At 35.2% G+C, this 25,227-nt stretch overlaps 1 protein-coding gene across 3 annotated transcripts in view; it reads left to right on the top strand.

The window, feature by feature from the left end:
- The window catches only part of LOC100378525 (tubby-related protein 3-like), a 52,872-nt gene that overhangs the window by 20,959 nt on the left and 6,686 nt on the right, over nt 1-25,227 (top strand). For all 3 annotated transcript variants that reach the window (XM_085506434.1, XM_085506433.1, XM_006818309.3), the window contains 9 exons: nt 3,998-4,290; nt 10,316-10,444; nt 11,408-11,574; nt 12,253-12,432; nt 13,862-13,974; nt 15,388-15,502; nt 18,319-18,417; nt 22,760-22,847; nt 25,017-25,100. In XM_085506434.1, coding sequence (XP_085362560.1) covers nt 3,998-4,290; nt 10,316-10,444; nt 11,408-11,574; nt 12,253-12,432; nt 13,862-13,974; nt 15,388-15,502; nt 18,319-18,417; nt 22,760-22,847; nt 25,017-25,100 — 1,268 coding nt within the window. The remainder of the gene's footprint in view (nt 1-3,997; nt 4,291-10,315; nt 10,445-11,407; nt 11,575-12,252; nt 12,433-13,861; nt 13,975-15,387; nt 15,503-18,318; nt 18,418-22,759; nt 22,848-25,016; nt 25,101-25,227) is intronic.

The following is a 25,227-nucleotide window of genomic DNA, read 5'->3' on the forward strand; positions in this document are numbered from 1 at the left end:
TTGACAGGATGACGTATAAATTTCGCCACGTATAGATGCTTTCACTCAACTGGGATCTAAAGGCAAAATCTTAATTTTGCTATCTTCTATGAACTGTTGGTGTCTTGGTATTTTCTTCATGTTCAAGTCGAAGGCATTATTCAGGAGTTTAGGCAATAGATATTAGCACCCACAAAATATCAAAGTTCAGGCTCTAGCTGCTAATATGTCATCAACAGCTTATGCAGGAATTGGGAAAATACATCTATACATTTGTGTTATTGGGTAAAAAAGAATAAATTTTGGTTCTGATAACATGCACTTTTTATCCATCAGACATCAGAAAACTTCACGCTGACTTGCTGATTATTTAAAACAAAACCCATATTTTTTCATCTTTTGCTAAAATTTTTTTTAGTGTAGACAATAAATTTTAGGTGTGGTACACAATGTTGGGTTATCTGAACCACACATATTTTATGTATTTGGCTTTCGAAGCACATCTCAAATCTTTGAGTTGAGAAAGTGCCTATTTTCAATACAAAAATTGATATAATTACATTAGGAATAGGAATAGTATGGATGAAAACTCATTTGGTATTGAGGCAGTAGCATTTGTTGACACAGTGAAGTTCAGGCCCTTGCTTATAAAGCTACCTGCACAATTTTATGACACAAACACAAGAGCATGTACATGAACCAATAATTTATTTGGCAAATAGGGGGGCACACCACAAGACCATCGTACACAAAAGTGAGACAATGCATAACAGACTGATAAGATGGTCCCTGGTGCCACCCCCAAAATGTAGAACAAAACAGGTGTAAACTAGCTGGCTTACAGTTTCTAAACTAAAATACAAACTAGACTAAGACTGAAAACATGTTGGTTGGTGCAGCATAGCTGCATGATGTTAGTATGAAATGGCAGATTGCAGCATGACTGCAACTGGAAAGTATAGGCAGCGATGAAGGCTGCATGAAGTTAAGAGTTATGGGTAGAGGCAGCGGGGGCTGCAACTACTGAGTTTAGACATTGACGCAGCGAGGGCTGCCTGTGAAGTCGTTAATGAGGTATTAGTAATTACAATAATAAAATTAACAATAATAATAAAACCCACACGAAATATACCTTAAGAAAAATATGAATGATCTTGTGGGGATATGAGCTAATCCCATAAGCGAAGTCCCCGAAATGATGCAATTGTTTTAATTGCAAAATAACACCCAAGATATAAAAAATGGTAGGAATACATGAAAATGTAAACATTGCTAGTATGTAATGAGTACCGATATATGCACTACTAAACGAACCAATATGACATACATGTAGCTACTGTGAACAGCGTGATTCGAATTACTATATACTGTAAAAATTGTATTTTTAGGTAGCATGTTATTTTAGCTAATCTGTAATTTGGCTAATTCAAGGTGTAGCTAATTTCGAGAGAAAGTATATTCTCACAATGAGATTATTGGTATTCTAGCAAAATTAAGATTCAGTTAATTCATGCATCGAGTCAAATTCGCTAAAATGGCATGTCGCTATTACAACATTCTTTTCAGTATATCACATACAGAGCAATGTTGATACTACATATTATTAATATTCCATTTTTTGCTAGAATGAGTAAGTTCATGTTCATGTTACGTTGATTTTTTCACGCATACATGTTGCTTGTCTGCTGCATGGATACATGGTTCGTTTTTTTTATATATTGCTAAATCAAAATGCATGACTGGTTTCTATTCCGCACATTAACTCATTTAAGTCTAGCAACTGTATTCAAGAAATAAATCTGCTAAGAAGACACGCTGGCTGTGAAGTTAATTCATGACACCAATAAATATCCTGTGCAGTCATTCATGCATGTACATCGCTTCCAGTATTTTTCTGACACCCATGTATAATATATTGCATATTTGGTCTCCTGATCTGCTTAGTTTCTGTAATACCGGTAACAACTCGATACAAACATTGCAACATGTTCAAATCAGAATTCCAATGGATGCATTGCCTTATTCTAAATGTTTTAAGATTGAAACTGCCAGATGTAATTGTTCAGTGTTGTATCAGTTATAGAGGATACCGAACAAAGCATGTTTAACAACAATTCTGGTTTCACGTTGCCAACGGTTTATTTATAAAATAAAGTTATAAAGTAATTTAGATTCTCTAAGAACTATATATGGTTTTATGATGCATGTAGTATGTTACCCAAAAGTAAAAAAAAGTGCAATTTTCTGTATTTTTTACATATCTGACTAAAAATAAAATAAAAATATATAGCATATTTTGTTTGTTTTAGGGCATGTTATCATTGTTTCCTATGGCGAGGGTTTGTCTCAATAAAAAATACAATTACAATGTGTAGATGTATTTGAAAATTGACATTATTTTTAGTTATTTTTAGTTGTTTTTTGATGACAAAATGTTTTTTCATTGTACATATAGTCTATGGAAACAGCTGCTAAATTGTTATGTTATGCGTAACATTTTATAATCTTGATTGACTGTATATTAAAAATCCCACATACTTTTACCTGGTGCTAAAACGATAAATTATAGTCCGATTTTTACATGAAATATTGTTACTGCTATATGCACTAAAATATGTCCACATGACAAGCATTATACCTGAAGTGTTATTATAATACTAGGCAGGTTCCAATTCTTCTATTTCTATGTTTTATCCTTTGTATGTTTTTGTTTCTTCTTACATTGGCCATGGATCATGTACCGCATTGTGACATGTCTCATGAGTTTATAACATACCATACTGCATGTATGTGGATATCACAAAGTACATCATGTACGGTGATAATATTGACCACTGCATAGTGTAAGTGCAACCAATCCCATAATGCAAATATTTTGATATTATTCATAATAAACTTTGCATTTGTGCCAGACTGTACTGACTGAAAAACCACCTTTCATTAGAATTCTGTCGTTTAGGTTTCTGTGTGATTGTTCTATTTCCATCATATTATTTGATGTTATAACAAGAATACCGCAAAGGCAATATGATGATCGTATCGATCGACACGTAATACCGGTAGAGGTTGATTTGATTTTGTACTGCCTGAGTAAGTGCATATACTTTGCAGTACACTCATGATAACCTTATTATTATACTTCTTTTCTCTGTTTATATGTACGAATAATTTAATAAGAAATACATCTAAAATTGCCAATGAAAGATGTTTTGCGCTGTCAGAGTTTTTGTATTCATTGACAGGATTTGATTTTCATTACAAGCTATAGTGCTTCTGTATACAAAGAATAGTATTCAAATATGACTTCAATAACCTGGAACATGTTAATGTTGGGAAGAGTGTAGATGTATTTTACAGAAAAATACGTTGTATTTTTGGTGCTACATGTAGATGTATAGTAATGTTTATTATTTCAAGCCAAATAAAATACAAGTATGCATCATACATGTACGTGTATCATTTCATCAATCAATCACTTAAAGAATCTGAATGTACCGTACTTCCCAGAGTATAAGCCCAGGGGCCTGAACATGTAAAATCAAGAAAATTAGGTGGTGGGCTTATACTCGAAGACCACCTCAAAAAAGATCAAATTAATCATGCGTAAAAGCAGGAACCAAACTAACGTACCAATCATGACTTCATGACTATTATGCAATGAAATACACTTTTTACATGCATATTTTAATAAATGTCATCAACGCTCTGTAAAACACCCTGGGCCTATACTCGGGAATGCCGTCAACTTGTTAAATGTATCAAAACAGAGGGGTGGGCTTATACTTCGGTAGGGGCTTATGATTGGGGAAGTACGGTTTGTACAGAGTTTCTTTCAACTTTCCCAAACATACACTTGTCTGATTGTCATACAATTTTATACTTTCTCCACCATGGCTATGTACATTAAAACTGCAATTACATCTCATTTTTAATGTTCCACACTACTACTGACTAATAGTGAGATACACATATACATAGTAGCATAAATTGCAATTTCTTTTTATTGTATCATCCACAGTAACCGTTCCAGTTCTCAAAATACAAACTGGGCATCCAGTCCACCTGGAAGTGTTCTCGGCAATGAAGGATCCAACTCACCAAACAGTTTACGTCAGCAAAAACTTGAGAAACAACGTGCCTTACTCGATAAGCGGCGACGTGAACGAACAAGCCAGCCTGGTATGGTTCTACCGAATGATAATGATAGAGTCGGTTCCGGTGGCAAGTCAAGACGTCATCGACAGGAAGAAGCCCGTCCATTAGTTGATTACAAACCAACAAGTGTCTACCATCAGGGGGATGAGTTTGAGGGTAAGTTTATTTTTGCCAATCAGGTTCTACAGGCAGTGAAACACTGATTAGGAAGTGTCTATTGCTAAATTTTGTGACAAATCACATAGTAAAGGTGTCAACAAATTAGGTTAAATTTTTCACCACCAATAGACTTTCTCATCCAAATTTTTCTGAACTTTTTTTTCTTATATTCCCTAATTTTTTAGCCAACAGACATAATTTCAGTTTTTCCTCAAACAATTCAACTATTTTTGTCCCAAATATTCTGAAGGAAAGTGCAGACTATCAACAGAACTATTTTGTGAATTTGTGGTGAAAGGAGAGATTTTGTGGTAAAAAGGTAAAAATATCAGGAGAATATCCCTATGATTAAGACTTGTATCCTTTATCAATAGGTGAATTTCTTAAGAAATTTAGTAATCCACCCTCAAAAGATTTTATTGTCTGGCTTTTTCCAATGTGCACATATTCCTAAATTTGTGCATCCTTTGGTTGTTAACAAATGTCTCTGTATCCAGCGATCCAGAATCAACGTGCCTTGTTCGATAAGCGGCGACGTGAACAAACAAGCCAGCCTTAAATGTGCATATATCCCATAGTTTGTGCATCCTTTGGTTGTTAACAAATGTCTCTGTATCCAGCCATCCAGAATCAACGTGCCTTGCTCGATAAGCGGCGACGTGAACAAACAAGCCAGCCCTAAATGTACACATATCCCATAATTTGTGCATCTTTTGGTTGTCAACAAATGTCTCTGTATCCAGCGATCCAGAATCAACGTGCCTTGCTCGATAAGCGGCGACGTGAACGAACAAGCCAGCCTTAAATGTACACATATCCCATAATTTGTGCATCCTTTGGTTGTCAACAAATGTCTCTGTATCCAGCGATCCAGAATCAACGTGCCTTGCTCGATAAGCGGCGACGTGAACAAACAAGCCAGCCCTAAATGTACACATATCCCATAATTTGTGCATCTTTTGGTTGTCAACAAATGTCTCTGTATCCAGCGATCCAGAATCAACGTGCCTTGCTCGATAAGCGGCGACATGAACGAACAAGCCAGCCTTAAATGTACACATATCCCATAATTTGTGCATCCTTTGGTTGTCAACAAATGTCTCTGTATCCAGCGATCCAGAATCAACGTGCCTTGCTCGATAAGCGGTGACGTGAACGAACAAGCCAGCTTTAAATGTACACATATCCAATAATTTGTGCATCTTTTGGTTGTCAACAAATGTCTCTGTATCCAACGATCCAGAATCAATGTGCCTTGCTCGATAAGCGGCGACGTGAACAAACAAGCCAGCTTTAAATGTGCACATATCCCATAATTTGTGCATCCTTTGGTTGTTAACAAATGTCTCTGTATCCAGCGATCCAGAATCAACGTGCCTTGCTCGATAAGCGGTGACGTGAACAAACAAGCCAGCCTTAAATGTGCACATATCCCATAATTTGTGCATCCTTTCGTTGTCAACAAATGTCTCTGTATCTAGCGATCCAGAATCAACGTGCCTTGCTCGATAAGCGGCGACGTGAACAAACAAGCCAGCCTTAAATGTGCACATATCCCATAATTTGTGCATCCTTTGGTTAACAAATGTCTCTGTATCCAACGATCCAGAATCAACGTGCCTTGCTCGATAAGCGGCGACGTGAACAAACAAGCCAGCCTTAAATGTGCACATATCCCATAATTTGTGCATCCTTTGGTTGTCAACAACAAATGTCTCTGTATCCAGCGATCCAGAATCAACGTGCCTTGCTCGATAAGCAGCGACGTGAACGAACAAGCCAGCCTTAAATGTACACATATCCCATAATTTGTGTATCTTTTGGTTGTTAACAAATGTCTCTGTATCCAGCGATCCAGAATCAACGTGCCTTGCTTGATAAGCGGCGACGTGAACGAACAAGCCAGCCTTAAATGTGCACATATTCCATAATTTGTGCATCCTTTGGTTGTCAACAACAAATGACTCTGTATCCAGTCTTTTTATCACTACTGCATTTGTCTTCTGGTCTGGTGAATTCTCTTGATTTGAAGAAAGTCTTAGTTCTGAGTAAAAATGTCTTGCTGACAAGAAGCTTTTCAAATAGACAAGCTTTTGCCCAAATCGTCTTAGCTCTTAAGTACATTCCATCATTACGTACTGTAATCTAAAACAAGCTATAGTAGCACCATTAACAGTTTCGCATCCGTATTCAGTTAGTTCCTCTGTAATAAAAATATACACATGCAAATTATTTTATCGCCTTTCGTTTCTTTTAAGGTAAATTCAGTCGGATTACTTTAAAACCATTGATGTGTTTATATATAAAAGCGACATTAGCTTCACAAAATTAATTTTGCAGTGTTTGCAAATTGTGTAATTTAACAGAGGTACGTCTTTGTTCAAAATTAATATTTTAGTCATCCAATACAACAAAAGTGTTAGGTTTGGTTTGTGTGTGCTTCTAATAGAGCAAATATAGTATTTCATGTACAATGGCAAGGTGATTTGTTACATTGTGGGCTTAATGACAAATGAGTGGATTACTAAAGGTAGACATGACAAAGAAAAGTAATGGGTACTGAGCCGGACATGATTGCGACATTGTGTTTCATTATTATTTTTCCTGAAATTTTTTATAACTCTAGAATGGAACAAAAAACATAGTTGAACGATAATTTACAGCGCTCAGAGAAATTTAAAAAATTGTAAACATATACTAGCAGATTACAGTTTATTATTATACATCTGTTGCTGTAATTTTGCAGCATTACGCAGATACCTGCATCCTATCTTTATTAGAAAATGTATATAGAAAGCTGGAATGCTGTGTTTCTAAGAAGAAGAATATTATTTCTGAAATCAAAGTTCATAACAAGAAAGTCCCAATAATTTTCACTACTTTTCTGGACTTCCAGTATTAAGCAATTGGATCAAAATGATGTATAATAATAATACAGGGGTTTTTCTAGAAAAAAAGAACTGCAATTCAGCGGCGCCACCAAGTGGGGGAAGATGGGGTTCTCCCTACCTGGGTGTGGAGTTTTTAATAATTCTAAGTTAAAATGGAGCATTCTATAGCTTCCTTGGGACCAAAATTACTATCAGACAGGTCTGATAGAAGACTGTGGCCACATGTGATCCCTGGTCAATCAGAATTTTATGGTTGCCAGAGGATCTGCTTCCCAGGGTAAGGGGGCGCATGGCCATGGCATGAGAGCACTGCGCCCCTGTTCCCTTGTTTAAAAAAATCCCTGATAATATGATTATTGCAAGGACACTTCACTGAGACTTCAATCTTCGCTATGTGTCTGTCAATGCCATACTATCTTCTTCAGTACTGCTGTATCATTACCAGGCATGTCATATCCATTAATTACCTCATGTATGATTAGGGGAGATGCCTAAATACATTTTTGTAAAAAGCAATACCCAATATTATGACATGCTTTCAGCTGCAAAAACAACATTAATGTGATTATTTTCCAGCTTCTACATGAATGTAAAATTCTGGTAAAATTCGTTTTTAACATTATCATGTTTTTGGATTGGTAATGTTGTCTTGGCACATAGATCTAACATGAAATAAACCAAAAACCTATAGGGACTAATACATACTACAAAAATCTGACTAACTTTTCACTGTTGGTAACCATGGCAACACAATCAGAATCTTTTGAAAGGCCATCGTATGTTAGTCATTTGAGTTTATTGATTTCAGGCTTATTTCTTTGAGCAAAATCAATTATCCTGTCGCTGAATAAACTCTTCATACAATGCATGTGATGGAAAGATTATGCGTTTTATTCCGACATTAATGATAGCTAGCAGGCTCTATTGCTCATATACATGTAGCTTGTGTGTACATGTATGTTACATGATCTAAATATATCAAAACGTGTCGTAAGTACATCACGACTTCCTGTATATCCTTCAGCTATCGCCTTTTAACAAAGCAGTGATAGCAGCAGTTCTTAAATGATATGATATGATGTTGTCTTTTTTTTTAAAGGCGGACTATTAACAATCATTTGAAAAACTAAAAGGGGGGAAGATGACTTTCACAAAAAAAAATTTATGCTAAAACGCACATGCGCACAGTACGGTTTAAGTGTAAATTAACATTTAACTACCTCGTTCTCAAAGCCATATATCTATACTGTACAAAGCATGTCTCAAATTATTAGTAACAGAGTCAAATACTACAAAAAACAATGATACTTTAAAAATTCAAGTTTCTCTGAAAAGCCAAAGTCAGCTGATAGCCAGCTTAGAAGTTGCTGTACATGTAGTTATAAAAAAGACAGATACAGAGAATTGATTCACTAGCAACAAACTGTTATTTTCCTGAGTATATAGAAGAGTTTACTGTCTTTGATTCATGGCACTTAATGAGCTGATTCAGTGACAAAAATCATTCATATTTCTTCTCCTCAACTGATTCAAGTTATGTGTCACTGCAAATAAGCTGCTGCCTTGATTCTGTGTAATCTATATAATTGCTAAGTCTAATTGTATGTAATTGTATCACCGGTCACTGGTAACATAGTGGTTGTCGCATCAGACTCATGATCGGTAGACCAAAGTTCAAATCCTACCTTAGACTGAACATCAAAGGATCGACCCCTACCCTGGGTGAGTGTGCCACAGACTCAATGGGAAGGCCATTTCCACTGGCCGAGATTCATTCACTAACGAATGCGACTTTGGGGGAACATTGGTTAAGGTTCGACCGAGCCTGGTTGACGCTAGGATAGCGCATTAACAAAATGGCAAAATCCACTATGTGTCAGCACTAGCACTTGCAATTTGCACATAAAAAAATGTCAGGAGAGACAACAGTGACACTCAATGTCCAGAACTGTTGCCTGGCACAAAAAAAAATAATAAAAAAAAGAAAAAGTCTAATTGTATTTATATTAACTAATAGTGTATTGTGTACCATAGCAATGCATGGAAAGAGAGGATCTAGTAGAAATCTGTTTCTTCAACTACAAAGCTAGATTTCTATAAAAAGTGTTCATGTATATTGTCTTCTAAGTAATTTGCAATTTAATTACTTTTCACTGATGAGTATCAGTTCCTTTGCGATTTCAATGAAATCTGTCTAAACCACTCATGCATAAGAATACATCTGTAAGATGAGTTGACTGGTTTGAAATTGATTTTTCCTCCGAGTTGCTGTGGACAAGATTTAATGACAAGCAGTGATGGTAGTTTACTGTTGCTCTCCGAGATCTTTCGTCAACATGTATAAGGTCTCGAAAATATTGTCTGAATATGCTCATATTTTTGGAAATATTTAATGCTTCACCAAATTTGACTGTGTTTTGAATTACTGCAAGCTACAGTAATGAGCCATTTTGTGGATAGTCATCTATGAGCAATAGCAAAAACACTTGAAGTTTGCTCAAAAAAATGCCCATAATTACGATAGAACAGTTTGGCTAAATGTGATACTGTTGTCAAAAACGACTATTGAACAAAGAATCAAGTAGAAAGCTGAATTGATCACCCAAATTCAGCTTACTTTAAGTCATGGAAAAAGTGAATAGTAAAAATGATGGATAATTTGCATATGAAGCAGATGTTAATTGATTAATTTTTTCTTGTTTATTTTTTGGTTTTCAAAATATTCAGGCATCATGGCCATGATGCTTAAAAATCTCTGGAGAGAACTCAGAATTAGTTAGTATAATAAGTATTTGCCATAAATTCAAGATAATAAAATATTTCACATAATAGTAAATCCCCAGTACTCCATACTGATCATGTTACGGTCCATCCTATTTGGGTTCTTCAGTTTGATAAGGTTTTTCTCGATAGTGCTAAGTTACACCATTGTTAGGGGAAGTTGTATGCTTCTTTGAGGATTATTTCACATCCTTGCATTATTGTAGTGGAAATGAAATTGAGAGAAAGCAGTGATGTTACTTAGATGACCATATGCTTATATGTTTGAATTTAATATAAAATCAAATTGCACAGAAAAGGTGTGTGATTGTGCCTTGTATTCGTTTATTTTATTTGTATATTTGTTGTAGGTTATGATGGTCCAGCATCTGTATTCAACACAAGTAGTGGAGGCAGCGGTGGTAGTACAACAGTTCAAGTATTATCAGTATTAGGAGTGCCACCAGATGATGATGAACCTACCATTAAAACAACCACAGGTGAGTCACATTGCAGGCATCACATTTTTTTTCTGATTTTTTCTTTGAATTTCAGAAAAAATAAAAACCATGCACCTTGATATTGAAGATCAAAATGATCAAAATTTCCTAGACCCTGTATGTATTTCATATAGTGATGTGTTTACTATTGACTATTATTATTATTAGTAGCAGAAATATTTAAATGTAGTATCGCATGGTGATTCTGTTTAATGTTCACCACATTTGCAGTTGACTAAAGTGTCTTTAGTTTGTCTGCTAGACTTTCTTTCGCTTGGTGATCACTGACTTCAACCTTTATGTTCACGGTACACGCACATTCACATTAGTATGACTAACCTCTATCATGCTTTTTCAGTTTGTTACTCATCACTTCATCTTTAATATTTTAGTGGCACAAAAAATATTTCGACTGGGCTATGAGTTTTAAAAGCTGACAGTCCTATTGTAATATTGAGTAGTCTATTGGGTTTAGTAGGTACTTAGAAACATGCAAATGTGTGAATACAAATAAATACTTGTCATATTATTCAATTTATCTAGTATACCCATAGTTTTGTAGGCTGTTTTGTGTGAAAAACAAAGGATTAATACCGTAAAATCTGTATTAGAAGCCGCATCCCTAATAGAAGCCGCACCCATTCTTTTTGAACAATTGAGACCTAAAAATTCATCATTTTTCATATGTGTAGATGCTCTAATTGCATTGTACCATTTTATTAGAAGCCGCGACTTTTAATACAGATTTTACAGTACTTGGTATATTTCTAGTTTTCCAGTTGTACTACTAATTTTGGGACTCCCAGTTAGTAGTCTATGCACCTTACATGAATTTCAATTCATTTATTGGGGCTTATGCTTTCGTGTAAGAAGTATTTATGACATTAACATCAAGCAAATGAAACTTGTTTGGGCATCACATGCCAACTCAGGTAATCATGAAAAAATGCTTGTTTTTTACAGAAACTGAAAGGATATTAGCAGCGAAAGGCATCTCAACCAGCGTATGTTACGATGAGAATGATGACGATGAGACAATACCAATGACAGCGCCTGTTGGTGCTATGTCACCTCCCTCATACAACACAGTCACAGGGCAACAGCAACAAACATCACGACAGAAAATGAATGTAAGTCTATTTTTCACTTGTATGTTGTCAATGTATACTAGTTGACAGCAACCATTTCTCACTATAATGTGATACAATATTTGCTCTATTACATGCGCTTATCTTTTCAAAAGGTTAGTAAGTCAAATCACAGTATGAGTTTGATGTGCACATGCATGTATGCAGCAATTTAAGGATTTATATCGATAATAATGTGACTTTTTCATCTCATGTCACTGAGCAAAATGTCAAAATATGAAGAAAGAATTACATCATAAAAAACCAGTGCAAAAACATATACTGTAAAATGACTAATTTTCACTGGGTTTAAATTTCGCTGATTTACCATTTCAGGCATGTTCAGTGGGTTTTAAATTCACGGTTTTATCATTCAGATAATGTGTTCTATGCTAAATTTTACATATTCACTGGGTTTTAATTTAGCGCATTTTCCAGTCAGCGAAATAAGCAAAATTAAAACCCAGTGAATAATTAACCCCTTTACAGTAATTTGACTATTTTTCATGACATTTTTAGACCCTCGTCTCAAGTGCTTGATGGCTTCTATGTTTGTTTCTAATTTTGGTATTCTGATGGCATGAATCCATAATAATGGAAGTATGATGATAATGACCTAATCTTCTATTCTATTTGTCATGGAAACATCACTGTAACATGTGTGTACATGTATATTTGTAGGAATCACCAACTGGCGGTGCTTCAAATGCACTAGACATAGAAGACCTAGATGAGTTTGTGATGAGACCAGCACCACAAGGAGTGTCCATCAAATGTAGAATTACAAGAGATAAAAAAGGAATGGACAGGGGGATGTTCCCTACATACTATCTTCATATGGAAAGAGACGATGGGAAAAAGGTAAAAGGACTACATAACTGTGCAAAACCTGTTCAGTCACTTGAGATCTTATAGAATTAACCACAAATTACTAGTATTGAAATTGATGGTGTAACACATGTTATATATATATTATCAGGGGCGGACATCCAGGCGTTTTCACGCATGGCAACCAAAAGTCGAAAATTCTGACAACTGTACTTGGGTGGGCAAGTTGTTTTAGACTCGTCTGAACAGTGTTACAAGATTACCATATATGTACAACAAAATTTGTTGTTCAGGATTACTGCAAAGTTGAGCTTGTGCTGATTTGTCAACTTTAACTGTTGAATTTTTGACCACAGCAGCTTGTGCATAGTCTATTGCTTCATTTCTAGAATTGCAACTTTACTCCACTGGGCACGAAAGTCAAAACTTGAAGATACTTTCAAAACCATCACATACCGTACTCGACCGCATTAGCGCCCATGCCCGATCAAGCGCCCACCCCCCACTTTTGCGCAATTTTTATATATGGGGTCACATTCGGCAAAGCGCCCACCCCTTCAAAATGCAACTAATTTAAAACTTGGTCTTGCGTAACGAATCTTGGTAATCGTTTTTATATGATACAGCGTGGATATCGATCGCTGTAAACATGTTGTGAATGCGTAGAACACGGTAACCGTGCGTAACCTACGCTTCGACAATGACCTGTTAATACAAGTAAAATGCGGTAAATATTTCATGCCATATTCAGTTTACCTCTCAAAAATTGCTAGTTACTAGTTTTTTGGAAAAACTATGTCGTTTATTCGCTGAAATCAATTACATCAGATCGTACTTCGACATCGATAATTCACTTCCGCATTGCGTTACCGGAAAGTCTTCAGGAATTTCCGAAGAATTGTGTCAGTACAACACAGCATTGTGATTGGTTAATAACCAACTTGACCCGTTAGGTCAAAGGACGCCGCTGCAGGTGAAATCTGCAAATGCATCATGGCGGAAAGTGATTTTCATCGAGAGTTTGCGTACGATCCAACACCTTCGTCAGTGGAGATAATATGACAATTTTGACTTTGACTGTGTTCCAACAGACTCAAATGTTTTTAATTTCGTAAATTCGGGTGGTACGTAATTAATATTGTAATAAAATGTGCATATTTTTTGTGATCATTTCTGTTTCTTCATTGTGAAAATCAATGACGACTCAACTAATTTCGTAATTTGATTTTCCCTCAAAGACGTAATCTGTCACTTGATGAATCAAATTTTTCATTTGCACTCTTTTTCGAGGGGGGTGCTCGGGTTAGGGCCCACCCCTAAAAAATCGTGATTTTCTGAGTTGAGGCCCCTGGCCGCTAACGCGGTCAAGTACGGTATATCTACTGACCTCACACATTCTACAGAGGGATGTTGCATTTCCATTTTGATGTACTAATAGTGCAAATAATCATATTTTTTATAGGTATTTTTACTTGCTGGAAGGAAGCGCAAGAAAAGTAAAACAGCTAACTATTTGATATCTACTGATGCAACTAATCTGTCCAGGGGTGGGGAAGCTTTTGTTGGAAAGCTTAGGTTAGTGTTATTTGATATTCTGTCAGTCATTTCTGTATTACCTGAATAAAGCTTTTCTCAATCAGATTGGAATATAGAGAGATTAGATCCTAGGCTGAGTCGGAAACCAATCTTATTCAGGAACGAATACATGGTTCGGCTTTTCAGTCTTTGACATTCTCAGCTTGACTGACATATAAGCATCATCTTTTCATGATTTTTTTTTAGAAATGATTTCCGTATTCACTCCACACAACTAATAATAAAGATTAAAGTCGTTGTCAGTACATGTTAGGACCACAACCACATTGTAAATTGCACTCATAGAAATAATTACCCTATACTCAACAGTTTGAAGTTTCCATCGGAATTACCTTCATGATTTATCAAGTTCAGTATGCTTTAAGAACAAGTAGGGTCAATCCAATCTCAACAGGAGTCTGCAAACTAATACTAAGAAACATGTTGAATATCAATAGAAGATGCAATTCTCCTCCATCTTATTTTATCCAATTATATGAGTTGCTTGTAGCTAGTAAACTTATCCAAACAAATTAAGTAACAATGTTTGTACTGCACCCTCATAAAAATAGTTTTATCTATAAACCACATATTTTAAGGTCTATGTTTTATCTAACTAGTTTGAATCATGTATTGATCTTAAGACAGGCATAGCAAACTAGTCAGCTACTTAGCTGGCATTGTTGCTGTTTTGGTGTTCGAATCAATATTTGTGCTGACGATATAATTGATTGAAGATTGAGACCCTGTTGTCTCTCCTTCTATTACTGAGCTATGTGGTCATCAAGTCAAATGGAAAGGTGATAGATTCATACCTGCTTCCCCCTATGAGATTCATCGTACATTCTCTCTGGGAAGCTAGTGAGTCATACTCAATATTCAAGGGTCAAAATAATATATGAGGAGTTCTATGCTGATAGAATTGTTTCCAGGCTTCAGGCTGTACATGTACTTGACAAGGAGAGCATGTATTACATTAATTTCTCTCTGAATGCTCAACTTTATACTCTTAGGCTTCTCAAGATCTTTTTCTTCAATCATCTTCAACTGTGCCACCACAACTCTTATTTCCCCTCAAAAATTTCCTTCTCTCATTCTAATTTGTTCTTCCTCCCTTACCATGCTTGTTTGGACTCCTTGTCTCTTTGACAGACTCGTAAATTTCCCAACTAGGGACCTGCCTGCTTTGCTCTTTAATTTCAAACCTCATTCCTATCCCTGATACATCTCTCCACTGACACAATATTCACTGCAATCTAGGAGAGAATTCCCACCTTAATAAATTCTCATTTAATTAATTAGGAGTAATACAATCATGTTTGAAAGAGAGGAGGGATTATGCATAATCATATGTGTATATATCTCTGGAAGAAATTGATGTTCCTCGTCACTGTCTTGTCTTCTTGATTACAGGTCAAATTTTCTTGGTACTCATTTCACAATATTTGATAACGGTATTAGTCCGAGCAAGCCTGGTGCTCTTTCTGATGGTTCCAATTTAAGGCAAGAAATAGCAGCTGTCGTTTACGTGAGTAATTTTTGACTTAGGGAACTGATCATTACCACCCAGCCGGTTTCCTGTAAGTTTGACTCGGTTTACCGTACCGGTCGTTGCGTTACCGTACCGATCGTTGCGTTACCGTACCGGCCGGTGCTTTACTGTACCGGCTGGACAATTACTGATAGGACCAATACCGACTATTTATCACCTTCGATTAATGAATGCATGGTAAACAAAGCCCCGGTAACTGATCGGCGCCCTGCCGGTAACCGTGAGTCATGCATGAATTAATTGGGCATTTTGCAAACAATAAGAATTTTTTTTTAGGACTTGTACAACAGAGTGTTACGTCCCAGTCGACTAGAGGACTCGATGGTTTAATTATTTGTTTATATTTGTCAGTAGCTCACACAGTGGAAAGAAAGTCGGACAACCGTCGAAATACAAATAAATAAATAAATTAAATAAAAAAGTCTTTCTGAAATTCTTCGCATGTGTTTTTTTCAATATATGTGTGTTATTCACATATTCATGATCGCCTGTAACGCTATAAAACGACAGTCCTAAATCGTAGCTTTCCCACAACGTTGAATAAAACGTCTCAACCTGTCGCATGAATTCAATGATACTTGCATAATCTGTCAGCGTGACTCGCTTGGCCGAGCTCACATGTATTTAAATTCGGGCTTGGGCGTTCGAAAATCTGTTTTGATACTTTGTTGACAATAACACACGCAACGTGTGCACGTAGTCCAGATAAAATTCAAGTGCGTAAAACGGAATTTGACCTTGCTCTAGGTCAACATTTTTCTATTGCTTTTCGACCTCATTTTGTGATTTTGCTTATGGAATTGACCAAACATATTTACACATCCCTTCCAACAATCCCCAATGTAACTTTATTATAACAAAACAGAGTGTGCAAGTGTGCCGGTACATCTCTTTTTGGAACATGTGATTGGTCCTGAAAAGGGCTGTTTGGTTTGGGGCAGAATACGTTTTAGACTGGAAAGGTCAGGACTTTTTTTTGTTTTACAAAAAAAAAATATAATTACAGCCAATACAAAGTCAGCTTGGACATTCAGTTGTGAGACATAACAAAATAAACGGTGCCAGCGATAGATTTTGCGAATGAAAGAACAAACTAAACGCAATCAAAGGCGCCGACCACTCGCGTTGGAAATAAACTAATAAAACACGTTGCGACGAGAAATCTCGTCTGCATCTATCATTCACGCAAACGCACACACATGCTATTTTCGTATGTTGAATACGTTGGCAACGTCGTCAAATATTTAGCCCAATCACTGAATAAAAAAACATCCAAGCACACGTGCACTGGCGCCAGATAAAGTGAAAAAATGAAAACAAAATTACGTCTGCACTGTGCATTTGTAACAATAACCAAAACCATTAGGTTACATGCCAAAACTACCGACTCAGGATTCATCATACACAAATATAGCCACTTTCATGGAACTGTTATTTTTGTAATCCACTTTGTCGGCTCAGTTGATTTGGGAGCACTGATCCCAATTTAAAAAAAAAAAAAAATATCGTATAAAATAAAGACGCAGTTCCGTCTGTAGTCATATCCAACAGTTCACATGGACGTACTGGGAGCTCCATGGTCTCACAAAAATCATGTGTAGCATTATCACGCGCAACTTGAATGTAAATATTATGCAATAATAATGGTAAAGTTTAATCTCTGACAAATAAAAAGACGCAACAAATTGCCCTGGTGGTGTATTTGACCTCGAAAGCTACCGCATAGCAAACATGAACAAAATGATTTATAGACAGACTATAACTACAAACTAAACAAATTCTACTCAAATTAATTCTACAGTTTTGCTTTCTCTGGCGATCCTGTGCATAAAACTGAAATTTAAACAGGTCGGCATTTTACCGGTAAACCGGAAAATCAATGCATAAATTAACTTGTCAGAAGTGTGAATTGCCTCCTGCCAGTACGGTAACGGCCTTGCCGGTACGGCTAATGACCTTCGGGTACGGTAAAGCAGCGGCCGGTACGGTAAAGCAGCGGCCGGTACGGTAAAGCAGCGGCCGGTACGGTAAAGCAGCGGCCGGTACGGTAAAGAAACGCATGCCGCAGGAGACTCACAGGAAACCGGCTTGGTGGTAATGATCAGTTCCCTTACAACTCTCACAATTACTGTACATTATTATTATTATTAAGCCCAGACTTTTTTATTTTTTGTTTTTCGAGTTTTTATAAGGCAATTTTTTTGAGGAAATGAAATAAAAATTTATTCCATGTATAACCTTGTTTCTCATCTTCGCGAGACTTCGGTACTTTGATCATGATACTCCCACGAAAATGCAACTTGGGTTTGTTATGCGGCGGGCGAAAAAAAAATGAAGATAAAAATAAATTTTTTTAGCAATTTTTTGCACTTAAAAGTCGGCGAGCGCGAGAAATTACGCTGAAATAAATTAATTTTTTTTTCATTTTCGGCTCCTGTTCGCAAAACAAGGGATAATAAAAGTCTGGCCTAACTTAAGATTTAAAGCTATGTACTTACGCTATTCATTATAAAAAAACAAACACTTGTAATCACATGTCACATCACCTTGAATACTGTAGTGGCCTCTATTGGGCAATCCCAATGTTGTTGACATGTATTTTTACATAACATACATATCGATGGAAGACATTTTTCAAATTTATCTGACAATATTTTCCACTTGAATGCTACTTGTTTTAATAGCTCATGCCATTCTTTTAAAATGATCATAAAATGATTTGTTCCCTCACAGAAACATATTTTTTGTTTTCACTGTATAATTGTACTTGATGTGTGTTTTTTTTGTTTTAGGATACCAACGTTCTTGGTTTCAAAGGTCCACGGAAAATGACTGTAGTTATACCGGGAATGAATTTGGATCACGACAGAGTTCCTGTGAAACCAAGAAATGTAAGTTTTTCTTATCTAGTCAAATTATAATTAGTCTTCTAGAATTGTTGGGTGTAACATACATTAGCAGGGCGCACAGCAAAGTTCTACATTAAATTCTGCTATAATTGGTACAACAGTAAGGAATTTAAAAGGAACCTTTGATAGCTTACTTGTGATTTGATTCGCCACAAATAATTGTGAGACTATAGTGTAATTTCTGTATATACCTGTAAATGCATTAACTATTTACTCTGTTTTGAGTAAAATTCACATAAATTAAATTAAATCCACATAAACATGTAAAATAGCAATAAAACTTGTTAACAAATTCGTTAACTTAAAACTCAGTGAATATACTCAAACATCTAAAATAGTGAAATTAAATGTCAGTGAAAATAAATGTTTTTACAGTACCCAATAATAGAATAAAATTTCCTGTTCAAATCAGCCACCAGGGTGACTTTGTCTTTCCTATTTGTTATGTGAATTAACATAATCTCTATCCTGTTTTTCGGCAAAGCCAGTTCCGCAACCACCTCTCACTGTTCAACCCCTTCCTGTTTAAGAAAGATAGGCTGGACTTAATTTGGATCCCTGCATGTATATCGCATGTAGAGGTCATAAAACAGAATTGTAGCATTCAAGTTGTTGAATAACAAAGTGAACACTAGTAAAACCAAATTTTACAAGGATTAATTTCATGAAAACTTCTGTGAAATCTTCACTTCTGTAATACTTGTCAATCTTACGAAATTCTTGACATTATGTGATTTACAGTATTGGTTTAAAAACCAAATGTAACTCTACATTTTGCATACATGATTTACATCCTTGATTTCCTTGTTTTTATGAGATTGACATACTCTGATTCCTCTGTACATAGAAACCTAGCAATTTGAGTCTCCATGCAGTTTTGTATCAGTCAGTAAATGATTTTATTTATGGACGTGTAAGTTCCCCTCACACTTTATCACATATAAAGGACATGTACAAAATGTATAGTATTATGTTAGTAAGCAATTATGTTCTCTGTACTTGGTTAATCAAGTGTTTAAAACTATAATAGTAAACCTAGTTTGCATAATTATATAATCGCTTTTGTCAAGATTACGAGATTTTACTAAAAAATAGAACTGACATTATCAAAGCACAAGGTACAGTTTGCGAAATAGTCAAATGTAACTATATTGTTCCCAGGCGTTATAGCGATAACCTCAGAAAGCACTTCCAGTCTAGACTGTGCACTATTTTGGTAAACAAAATAAAATATTCTACTGCTTTTACCTATTTAGTCATTAAATCTTCCCAATTTTTAGCTCCGCTGTCGACTTTGTCGAGCGGAGCTTATCATATGGGTGATTGTCTGGCGTCGTCCGCGTCAATGTTTTACTTTTTCGACTTCTTCTTGAAAACTACAAGCCTGAATGCTTTGATACTTGGTGTATATGTACCTTGGGTAGACCTCTCTCAGATTTGTTCATTTCATGATCATATCTTCAATTCTCTAATTTTGGTGAATATTTTTGTCATTTTTGGTAAAAAGTGACATTTTCGACTTCTCGTTAAAAATCGTCCAATTACTTTGATATTACATATATACCGTACTCGACCGCGTTAGCGCCCATGCCCGGGCAAGCGCCCACCCCCCACTTTTGCGCAATTTTTATATTTGGGGTCACATTCGGCAAAGCGCCCACCCCTTCAAAATGCAACTAATTTAAAACTTGGTCTTGCGTAACGAATCTTGGTAATCGTTTTTATATGATACAGCGTGGATATCGGCCGCTGTGAACATGTTGTGAATGCGTAGAACACGGTAACCGTGCGTAAACTACGCTTCGACAATGACCTGTTAATACAAGTAAAATGCGGTAAATTTTTCATGCCATATTCAGTTTACCTCTCAAAAATGGCTAGTTACTAGTTTTTTTAGAAAAACCATGTCGTTTATTCGCTGAAATCAATTCCAACAGATCTTACTTCGATATCGATAATTCACTCCCCCATTGCGTTACCGGAAAGTCTTCGGGAATTTCCGAAGAATTGCGTCAGTACAACACAGCATTTTGATTGGTTAATAACCAACTTGACCCATTAGGTCAAAGGACGCTGCTGCAGGTAAAATCTGCAAATGCATCATGGCGGAAAGCGATTTTCATCGAGAGTTTGCGGAAGATCCAACACCTTCGTCAGTGGAGATAATATGACAATTTTGACTTTGACTGTGTTCCAACAGACTCAAATGTTTTTAATTTCGTAAATTCTTGTGGTACGTAATTAATATTGTAATAAAATGTGCATATTTTTTGTGATCATTTCTGTTTCTTCATTGTGAAAATCAATGACGACTCAACTAATTTCGTAATTTGATTTTCCCTCAAAGACGTAATCTGTCACTTGATGAATCAAATTTTTCATTTGCACTCTTTTTCGAGGGGGGTGCTCGGGTTAGGGCGGTCGAGTACGATAGGTACTACATGTGGATCTCTCTCAGATTTGTTCATTTTGTAATATTATCTTTAGTTCTCTAATTTTGGTGAATATTTTTGTCATTTTTGGTAAAAAGTGATATTTTCGACTTCTTGTTAAAAACCGCAAGTCTGATTGCTTTTATATTACATATATAGGTATTACATGTGAACCTTGTTAATTTCGTGGTGATATCTTCAATTACTTAATTTTGATGATTATTTTTGTCATTTTTGGTGAAAAGTGATATTTTTGACTTCTTGTTAAAAACCGCAAGTTCAATTGCTTTGATATTACATATATAGGTACTACTTGTGGAACTCTCTCAGATTTGTTCATTTTGTAATGATATCTTTAATTCTCTAATTTTGGTGAATATTTTTGTCATTTTTGGTAAAAAGTGATATTTTCAACTTCTTGTTGAAAACCGCGAGTCCAATTGCTTTGATATTACATACATAGGTACTACATATGGACCTCTCTCAGATTTGTTCATTTTGTAATGATATCTTCAATTTTGGTGAATATTTTTGTCATTTTTGGTAAAAAGTGATATTTTCGACTTCTTGTTAAAAACCGCAAGTCTGATTGCTTTTATATTACATATATAGGTATTACATGTGAACCTTGTTAATTTCGTGGTGATATCTTCAATTACTTAATTATGATGATTATTTTTGTCATTTTTGGTGAAAAGTGATATTTTTAAATTCTTGTTGAAAACAGCTAGGTCCGTTGCTTTGATACTATACATATTGTTCATTTTCTAATGATATCTTCAGTTCTTTAATTGAAATGTGCATTGCTAACAGCGGAGCTATCTCAGCCGACAGGCTGCTTGTTTTTTTAATCTTTAATCAAATTAATTCTTCTTAATGAGGTTGTGACGGCAAATTTAAGTCACCCCATTACTGCAATGAATTAGTCTTTGCAATGTTAAGTTGATGGGATGAAACACAACAATCTAATTAATAATTCAAGAAATCTGAATGCTTTTAAATGCATTATATTATTCATATTGTGTACTGCAATGCTCTAGTACAATAAAACAAAATTGTGTTATTATTTTCTGGAGTATTAAAATACAACTTACCACATTTGCTCTATTAAAGGTGCATTCCCAAGAAAAAAAGCATGTACAATAATTGTATTTAATGTATGACAGATCATTAAAATATGACTTAGTTTGCCCATAGACACCTCTGTCATTTGGAACCACATGTCTTATTAATAGAGCAAATACAGTATTTTCATGCACAACTGTAAAATCTGTATTAGAAGCCTCACACCTTGTAGAAGTCACACACAAATTTGTTGAGCAATTAGGAACCAAAAATTCACCATTTCTTGTATGTGTAGATGCTCTAATAGAAGCTGCATCTCCTTGTTTATAAGGACCTACTTCTAATAAAGATTTTACAGTATGAGAACTGTGTACTGTTTATGGTACACTATTTCATACTAATTGTACTGGTGTGTGGCAGTGCAGAAAGGTTTCAAATTTTATGTATATTTGATTTATTTCATATTTAATTATTTCATTGCATAGTCATCTTCTTCTCCAGAGACTCTATCTGCTGAGTTGTAGAAGTGAATTGGACTATACACATTAAATTTCAAAAGTGGGACGAGATATCATCTCAACTCAAAGAAAGCACAAGGAGAACTAAACCAATGTAGTGGCTCCATTTCCCTGCAAAAAATGTAACCATTATGTGTTCTATGCACCTTTTATCAGTTAAAAATTGAAAGGAACTATGCCTTGAATAGTGGAATAACCCTTTAAAGATTGTTCACTTTTATGTACTTTTGTGGGCTAGGGACAACCTTCCCACCCTACTTACTTGTACAGGTATATTTATATGACAATGTTTTGTTTTTTTCCCTACAGGATCGTGAAAGTCTCGTTGAAAGGTGGAAGACGAAACAGATGGAAAATCTACTAGAGTTACACAATAAAACGCCAGTTTGGAATGATGGTATGTATAAGCTCAAAGCAAATTTAAGATTATATGTCATGGTTGTTATACTTTCATTGTTATGAGTTCATACCATCAGCATGGAGAAAGTGACAAACAAATTGGAAACCAGAAAGTTTGTTGAAGTACAAAATGTCCCAAATGTCATGGAAAATGGTCAAAATTTTAATTTTTACGCTGGTTTATATGGTGAGATTATTTCTTCATCTCTCAAAATTTTGCTTGGTGACTAAAGATGAAAAAGTTGTATATTGTTATTCATATGAATTCTATACTGTAGAAACATTTAAAAAATACTATTGAGTTATTTATCAGGATAATGGTTTTCCTTTATATACAATGGATTCTCTCCCACAATGCATTGCATGTATGTGAAGTAACAAGCCTCAGTAGTGCAAAATTTGAATTTGTCTCAAACTCATCCTCATCAACACTGATTTTCCTATAAAGCATACTTGCCCGATAGTTACTACAAATCTTGATCTGGTAGATTGTCATAATGTTTTTATTTCGAAGGTTTATGTCAGTGAGATACTAGTAGCTAGGCTGGTGTTGCCTTACAGTTGAACTCTTGTAGTATAATGTCAGAGTGTCGTGTGGTGTCTTGCATATATAATACTTTCCATGGTGTCCTCCCCAGGATTGCAACTGTGTCAATAAGAAGAATTATGTTTGATAGTTTTCCTTATGAATTGCACTGCTTTCCTAATTTTTCTGCATTACTTTATTACTTCTAATACATGTATCATAGTGAAACCATTTATTTTCACTGCTAATTAATTTCAATATTTTTATATTTTGAGCATGGGTTTTAGATTCATGAATTTTCCAGGGAACAAGTTATATTGTTTTTTAGCATGTTCACTTGAATTTAATTTTGTATATTTTACAAAATTAAACTCCAGTGAATAATAATTCATTTACAGTGTTTGCAAGAGGGCACGTACAAAATTGCAATGTGTCTCTGTAATTCTATTCAGGGAGAACACTGCTTCATATACCATGATAGTTGCACATAAACGAATACATACTGTAAAATACTTTACTTTCGCTTGGAATTAATTTTCGCTGAAGGGGTGATTAACTGAAAATAAAATCCAACGAATATACTTTTTTTCTTATATTTTACATTCAACTCACCAAAAATCAGTGAAAATAAATTCCATACAAAACACCCAAAAAGTCTTTTTAGTGGAAATTAATTCCAGCTAAAATAAAGTATTCTACAGTAGATGGATAGCAAGACATTTAATTATTCACTTGTATTTAATTTTGCTATTTTCGCTGATAAGTGAAATTCGCTAAATTAAATGTATGTGAACATGTCAAACAACTCATTGTTTTCCTGCCAAATTCGTGAAGTTGAAACCTACCGAGGGTGGTGAAAAGACTCAAACATCAAAAAAGAGAAATTAAAAAGCCAGTGAAAATAAATAGTTTTACAGTATATGATCCATTATACAGTAAATGCAATGTTTTATTAGGTTTCCATAGAGATGTGCTTCTAATAAAGCAAATATATTGTATACACTTCCCAGAAGTATGGCTTATTTGATCAGTACATCCTCTTAATACCAACATTAATAGGAGCACCATATGCTACCCATAACATACACAGTAACATTTGCCTGTCTGCCAGTATGTTAGTTAAAATATTAAATCAGAGTACTGTATGCTGCCGATATTATGTACAGCAAAATTTGTGTACCGGTATCTTGTGTCTGTGTTTTGAAAACAATGTGCACTAGACTATTCAGCTAAGTGGCACAGTGCTGCAAGTAAGGCAATTAATATTCATAGATGTTACGCCCACAGCAACTATGTCAATCATCAACCATGTATATCAATTAAGGCCGAATTCCATGATCTATCTGATCAGATAAATTGGATAGTATAAACTGCAAAATCTTACGCCTGATCAGATTTTTTAAAAATCAGACACATTCAATTTGGTCGTATTAAATCTGACAAAATAAATTGGATTGTGTAAACTGGCCTTTAGTTTTCAAAACCTGATTTAATTTTCTTTTCAATTCATACTTGTTTTATATTGCTTGACATTTATTGGATAGGATTTATTATATTATTCTATACAAACAAGTTTTCCTGTTTTCCTCTCCACATACATGTATTTCACAATGATATATTATATACTTTGCTTATTTACAGACACTCAATCATACGTGTTAAATTTCCATGGCAGAGTTACTCAAGCATCAGTGAAAAATTTCCAGATTGTGCACGATAATGATGGTAAGTCTGCTGTTATGTTGTTCTGTTTCTTTAGTGGTAGCTTTCAATCTGCCATTAGATGTATAGCTCTCCTTGTTTCTTATTCTATATTTACCGGTATGCTTTTATTCTGCAGTTGTACAGACCT

This window comes from Saccoglossus kowalevskii, chromosome 12 (assembly GCF_978046115.1).
Source record: "Saccoglossus kowalevskii chromosome 12, keSacKowa6.1, whole genome shotgun sequence".
Lineage (NCBI taxonomy): Eukaryota > Metazoa > Hemichordata > Enteropneusta > Harrimaniidae > Saccoglossus > Saccoglossus kowalevskii.